We start from the raw sequence: 7,165 nt of genomic DNA on the forward strand, positions 1-7,165 counted from the left end.
TAGCACCCACATCAGGCCACTCACAACCGCTGGGAACTCGGGAGAATCTGACACTCTCTGGCACTCTCTGGCCTCCGGCAGCACCTGCATACACGTGAGGAAAAACAGAATGAGTGCTCTGCACTCAACCCCCACATCAAATTGATGTGAGTTCTGAAGTCCAGTTCCACAGAGAGGACTAGTAACTTAGCTGAAGCAAGCAGAGCTGGTGCCCCCTTTGGTATCTAGGCTCCAAAGCAATAGAGCACATTTGCATGTTTTTGTCTCAGGCTAGCCTTGAACCCTTGATCCTCCTGCCTTTGATTGGGTTATGCTGTATGAGGTTTTCCCCTTTCCCCTCCATTTGTTTGTTTATTTAGGAATTTTGAGACAGGGTCTTACTATGCAAGCCAGGCTGGTTTAGAATTTGTAGCGATTTTCCTGCCTCCTAAACTCTAGCATTATATAGCCCCAGACTACTAAGGCCGATATGTCAGTGTTGCTGAGCTCAGAGGACAAATCGTTAACTCCTCCTTTTTCTTTTCGAGGGTACCAAGACTGGCCTCAAACTCACTAAGTAGCCACAAATGAGTTTGAACATCTGCTCTTCCTACCTTTACCTCCCAAGTGCCGAGATCACAGCTTCTGCTACCACTCGCTGGTTGTGTGGTAATGGGGCCCCAGCTCCTGGCTCTCTCTGTGCCAGGTACCCTAGAGGAATTTTAATCCAGCAACACTGCTGCTCTGACAAGGGATCACATCCAAAGACCTCATAGGTCTCTGTGGTCCCAAGGGAACCTAGACACACTCTGGATTACAGTACGATCTGGCTGGAATACAGAGGCTCTTAATACACGCCTTTAATGGCACATAATGAAGGTTAGTTTATAGACGGGAGCAGCCATGCTTGAAAGAGATGTATCACTGAGGGGCAGAGAAAGATGTGACAGAAGGTGTCACAGATATGCCCAACTTTCCTGAGAGCAGGAGAGGAAAGAGAAGCTACGTAATAGCGGTGCAGGGAGAGAGCAGGGGCTTCTCACCAAGAGTCGATTACAGGGACAGTTTTACAGAAACGGGTCACAGAGAGACCAAGCTAGACAGGTGAAGACGGGGAGCCAGACGATTCAAACATACTACCAGGATTCGTTTGACACCAGGCAGAGCAATTTAGTCAGAAGGCAAGAGAAGCTGGTTTGAATCAGCTTGGGGAGGCGGTTCAGAACAGCTGAGTTGAACCAGCTGGGGAGAGTTCAGAAAGGCTTGGGAACGGCTCTCGCCTCATCCTCTCACCTGAGGAAATGAGAAGAACAGCAGTTACGGGTAGCACTATTGAAGTGTGTTTCGACCTCTTTAATTGTCCCAGGAAAGGAATCCTAAGTGGCAGGTTGAAATGAGCCTAACTTGAAGGGGTCTTGTGTGTGTGTGTGTTTTGAGACAGGGTCCCCTAACATAGCCATGGCTGGCCTTCAATTTGTGGAGATCCTCCCGCCTCTTGAGTCTGCTGCGGTGGGATGGAAGGCTTGCGCCACCACACCTGGCTTTAATATGAGGATTTGACAAAGAGTCCCACAGCTGTCAGCAGTTCTGTCCCAAGTGTTTAGAAAGGCAAAGGCCTTTTCTCAGTCCCTGGGGGCATGCAAATTAACCAGCTCCGAAGAGGACGAAAGTGAGGCAGTGTTCAGTCCCTGGAGTTTTTCCTTGTGTTGTAAATGGCTGGAGGACTGAACTAGATCTTTCTGTATGTCATGCCCATGCCTCCAGAACCTTCTCTCTGTCTTCCTTTTTTTAAGTATGTGGGTGGCATTGGGGGAGTGGTATGTGCACACATATATGCACTCATGTGTGGAGACTGGAGATCAGTGTTGCGTGTCTTCCCCCCTCCCTTTTTTTTTTTTTTTTTTTTTTTAAGGAAACATGTAATATTTATTTGTCTTTCTGGGTCTGAGGCTATGTGTTCCTCTTACCATTCTCTACCCTTTTTTCACATGTATGTATTTATTGAGGCAAGCTTTCCGTACATAGCAATGGCTGGTCTGGAACTCACTATACCCGGCTAGCCTTTTGTGCTCAGTTCTGACTGCCTCAGCCTCCCAAATGCCGGCATTAAAGGCAGCCGTCCCCAGGCACAACTGTCCACCTAATTTTTTGAGACAGGTTCTCTTTCTGAACCCTAAAGCCTGCCGTGTTGGCTAGGCAAAGCTGACAGGTAAACTGAGATCCGCGTGTTTGTCCTGGGCATTTGGGCACAGCTCCTCTCACTGGCACTGTTCCTGCTTTCACCTACTGAACCATTTCCCCCAGCCAAGTGGTTTGGATTTTTACCCTATTAAAGATGATTTGAGTTTCAAGAAATGCACGGACAAAGAAAGCTAAGGGAAGACACAGGGTTTTGTAGTAAACTGTGTTTATGCCCGCAGCAGCATCTTCCGGTTAACTTGTTTTGAGTTGATGACCACCTGTGGGCTGCTAAGTGGTTCCAGTTGCCTCCTGGCTGGGTGGAGCCTGGCGAGCACAAAGCAGCCCAATAGTTGGGATCAAACTGCAGGCCTTAACTTCAGCCGGATCAAGGAGGGCTTCCTGCTTCCCCAGCTCTCTTCCCTAGCCACCTTTCCACCCAGCCTTCTTTAGCCTGTAGTGTGGGTTCCCTGGAGGGGACCACGCCCTTAGGTGGCAGCTCCTCCCTTAACTTACCGTACTTCCCCTATCTTTCTTATGCTTGCTGCTCGGCCTAAGGGTGAATCCCTCCTAGCGCTCTCTCTTCTGTTCTAGCAGTTCCCGGGCCCAGCCTGTGCAAAAGAGGGAGCTGAGAGGCGCACCGTGGGCACCATGGTCCGCCTGCTGGCCTCGGAGGTCCAGCAGCTACTCCATAACAAGTTTGTGGTCGTCCTTGGGGACTCTGTGCATAGGGCGGTGTACAAGGACCTGGTGCTCCTCCTGCAGAAGGATTGCCTGCTCACGCACAAGCAGCTCAGAACCAAGGGGGAGCTGAGCTTTGAAAAGGACCAGCTGATGAAGGGAGGCGAGCTGGATACCCTACACAACCGCACCGACTACCGCGAGGTGCGCGAGTTCTGCTCCGACCACCATCTGGTGCGCTTCTACTTTCTCACCCGGGTCTACTCTGAGTACATGGAGAGCGTCCTAGAGGAGCTGCAGTCCGGCAGGCACGCCCCAGACGTCATCATTATGAACTCTTGCCTCTGGGATGTCTCCAGGTATGGGCAGAATTTCTTAAGTAGCTACAGACAGAACCTGAAGGACGTGTTTGGGCGCATGGACCAGGTGCTGCCCAAGTCGTGCCTGCTAGTGTGGAACACTGCCATGCCTTTGGGCGATAAGATCAAGGCGGCCTTCCTCCCGCAAAAGTGTAAGGGCCAGGGCCAGGGCCAGGGCCAGGGCCAGGGCCAGTACCGGATCTCGGTGGCCACCCTGAAAAGGCGAGTGAACCAAGCCAACTTGTACAGCCATGCGGAAGCCACGAAACGCTGTTTCGACGTGCTAGACTTAAATTTCCACTTCCGTCAGTGCAGGAAGCACCTGCAGGGAGACGGCGTGCACTGGAACGAGCACGCACACCGCAGACTCTCCTACCTGCTGCTGGCCCACATGGCCGATGCCTGGGGAGTGGAGCTGCCCCAGCGAGACCCATGGGAACCTGATCTTGTGCAGTGGGAAAGTTCAGGCCAGGTAGAGGAAAGGCAGCCCCAGGGCAACAGAGGTCCTCAGGCCTTTGCCATGTCTCCACCCGGGTTTTTCCCCAGACCACCACCACCACCCCTACTCCCACCCCCTGGCTTCTCCGCAAGACCCCCACCCCTACTAGGGTGCCCCATACCCCCACCTCAGGCGATGCCCCCGGTACCGCCCTATCCACAAGATAGCTATTTTTCGGCAGACCCCGTTTTCCAGTCAGATGAGTTCTATATGCACTCAGAAGGCCCCTCACCCACCCACACAGGATATGCCTTCGAGGGCAACTTTAGCTTTTATCCTCAGCCACCTGTGCCCAATTTCCACCCACCCTGTTACCAGCGCCAGGCCCCTGTGGTACACAGGGGCTACCCAAGGCATCATGCTCGTGGCCCCTATATGCCCTGGAGAGGGAGGCCCAGGAGAGCCCAAAGACAAGCCCCAGCCTGCCAAGAGTCAAGGCCCCAGTAGTCTGACCAAGCCCTTAACCTCTGGATGGGGCCATGAGACGTCTGACTTTCCCTTCAGTTGCCACAGTCTACACACACTGACCTTGCAAACTTAAGCCCAGCTAGCCCTGTTTTGGACTTCTCTCTGTTCACTGACATTAGAAACAGAGGCAGGGAAGAGCAGCCTGGCCCACTCGCTGCTGCCGCCTGAGGCCGTCTCTTACCCTTGAGTGACCAAGCAAGCATTCTGACTACCTCCCCCTCGCTATTATTGCCTTTTTGTAAAAATAAAATTGAAATACAGAAACCATTCCCAAAAGTGGTTCTGCCTGTTGTGCATAAGCACGCGAGAGAGTGTTTGTGTTTAATGGCAGCCTCTCTCTGCAGTTAAACCATTAGCTCTTGGACCACGGACTGCATGGATGTACTCAGTGAGTGGTTTTGACAGCTGCTTAGCAAATATTCAAAACAGTTTTAAAGTAATTCCGAGAGGCTCGTGAATGGAGCTGAGCCCTCAGGAAGTGGCAGGAAAATTCCACACTTTACAGAATTCTATTTTCTCGAAGAATCATTTCGTTTTAGAACTAGGAAAAGGAAATGTGGAAAAGCTAACATTTGCAAACAAGAAAACTGAGTCCAAGCAAATGGCTCTGCTAGTCTCTCCATCTCTCCCACCCTTCTTTACGCTTGTTACCATTTGCATTAACGTGGTGTGTGTGTGTGTGTGAGAGACAGGGCTTCAGGCATCCCAGACCAGCCTGGAACTAACAATGACCATGACTTTAACCCTATCTCTCCCCCCCCCCCCCACTTCCTGAGTGCTGGGATCACAGACATGCACTACTGGCGTCTGGTTTATGGCATACTGGGAATCAAACTCCAGGGCTTGGAGTCTGCTAAGCAAGCACATGACCACATACACTATGTCCCCAGCTTCCATTAGCTTCCCACCCTCAGGACTGAGGTTACAGTGGCTGTGTCATCCTGGGAAGGAAAGAGGAGTGGGGCACTTACAGACGTTGTCTGATAAACCAAAGGCCCTAAGTGTTAGAGGGGAGGCTCAGCTTTGACCTTGCAATCCCTTAACTAGTCCTTTTTTGGCTGGAAGGAAACCGGAGAAAGGTAAGCCACACTTAATGCCAATGTGAATTACTGTTGTGGACTAAGACTACAGATTGGAAGGCAGACCACTGCCCAGACATAAGCCCCTTCGGAGTCAACACTGAAACATGGCCACAGCGAGTATTCTGTGAGACTATTTTGTAAATCACTAAGTGTTTAAATGCTAGGCCCCTTCTCAGATAAAATACCCAATTAAGACTGAGTGATGGGGGTAGGGTGGGGCTGGAGAGATGTTCAGAGGTTAAGAGCACTGGCTGCTCATCCAAAGGTCTTGAGTTCAATTCCCAACAAGCACACGGTGGCTCACAACCATCTAAAATGTGACCTGGTCCCCTCTTCTGGCCTGCAGGTGTCCAGGCAGGCAGAGCACTGTATGTATAATAAATCTTTAGAAAAAAAAAAAAAAAGCCTGAGTGATGGGGATTTTCTCAGTGAGGAACATATTCCTGAGAACATATTCCTGGAGAAAGGGGTCTTTACCTCAGAGATCCCAGTATCCGAGGTCCTGGAAGTGGAGAGCACTCACTACTCAATGTTTTTCAGTGAATATGGAAACATGTTCTACAAAAGTGTGAGTGTGGCTATACCCCAGGTTTCTAAAGGGACTTTGTAAACTGACATAGGCCCTGTGTGGCAGCTCATCTGATGGAATGTCACTCAGGCAGCATGGTGATGACCTTTGAGGACCCTAGAAATGTGCTAGAAAAGTCAAAATGTGCCCGTACGTCTCAACAGAATCAGGAGAGGAGGCAGTGACTGGCACCGTTGGCCCTCACAGTGTCCAGTTACCTTAGTTCTGCATTTGTTTCCTAAACAGCATGTAACTTCTGGTCTGAGTCATTTTGAGCCTTTTATATTTTTCAGGGGTAAGCCAGTAACTTGGTATCCTGTTAGCTCTTTCTGCTGAGCTAGATTGGTAAGCATCAATCTGCATTAATCCCGGTGCCTGAAGAACCAAGTTCTTAGGCATAGTGTAAGGGCCAGACGGTGACCTGGAGATGCATTTCCTGAGGTAGAGATTACATAGTGATAGCCGCTCAATGGCAGTTGTTTCTCAGCGGGTAGTGCAAAAGGATTTGGTCAGGAGCATTGTTTTCATGCACCAGTGTATACTCTTACAGCTTGCAGAGTCCCACAACTCTGAAATCCCTGTGTGATGGCTATTTCTAGTTGTCAGCTTGACTATGTCTGGAAATAACTAACTAAAACCCAGTCGGTTGGGTAGACAGCCACTGCTGGACTAGCTGGACCACAGGCTGTACATCATTCTAATAAATCCTCTCATATGATAGATATAGATAGATTGATAGATATTCATATGTGTGTTTATATATGTGTATATTTATATATACACACATATATAAATACACATATATTCATTCTATCAGTTCTGTTCCTCTAGAGGACCCTAAGGCAGATTCTGGTACCATGAGTGGTTCTTAGAGCAACACAAGCCTATGGTGACTATTTTAAGCATCTGGCACAGGCTTTCCAATTTGCTGCCACCTACAGTTACTGAAAGCCCACGGTGTGAACTGTTTTACAAACTTAAAGAGACAAATGCATCTGATTATCCTGATCCACCAATTATGAGAGGCAACAGATTTGGTGACTGCATGTGAAACTTTCTGACAGTTTGTGGGAAAATTATGAGGCTACCTGGTTGCTCTTAGCGTCTCTGGATAAATTGACAAAGGAAAAGAATGGGCTCGGAGATAAAAATTATCCAACTGCTAGCATCTCAGAACATGGTGACGGACAGTGATAAGACTGTGACAAGACTGTCCCTTCAGGTGCACACAGACAATGCAAAGGTTTCTAAGTGTGCCCCAGGAGAGAATTTTCCTTCCAGCAGCCACCACAGTTTACGTTTTGGAGCATCAAGCCAAAGCCTTCATAAGGCTGGCTGAATTACAGCAAAA

At 49.5% G+C, this 7,165-nt stretch overlaps 1 protein-coding gene across 1 annotated transcript; it reads left to right on the plus strand.

Moving 5' to 3' along the window:
* The first annotated feature begins 2,727 nt into the window (after positions 1-2,727).
* On the plus strand, positions 2,728-4,682 carry Pced1b (PC-esterase domain containing 1B). The gene has a single exon (XM_051160270.1). The coding sequence runs from the start codon at positions 2,809-2,811 to the stop codon at positions 4,141-4,143; it is 1,335 nt and encodes a 444-aa protein (XP_051016227.1). The 5' UTR covers positions 2,728-2,808; the 3' UTR covers positions 4,144-4,682.
* Positions 4,683-7,165: the final 2,483 nt, after the last annotated feature.

This window comes from Acomys russatus, chromosome 17, assembly GCF_903995435.1.
Source record: "Acomys russatus chromosome 17, mAcoRus1.1, whole genome shotgun sequence".
NCBI classification, from domain to species: domain Eukaryota; kingdom Metazoa; phylum Chordata; class Mammalia; order Rodentia; family Muridae; genus Acomys; species Acomys russatus.

Bases quoted from the DNA above. Each gene is read 5' to 3' on its own strand.
- Pced1b (XM_051160270.1), top strand. From the start codon at position 2,809: ATGGTCCGCCTGCTGGCCTCGGAGGTCCAGCAGCTACTCCATAACAAG.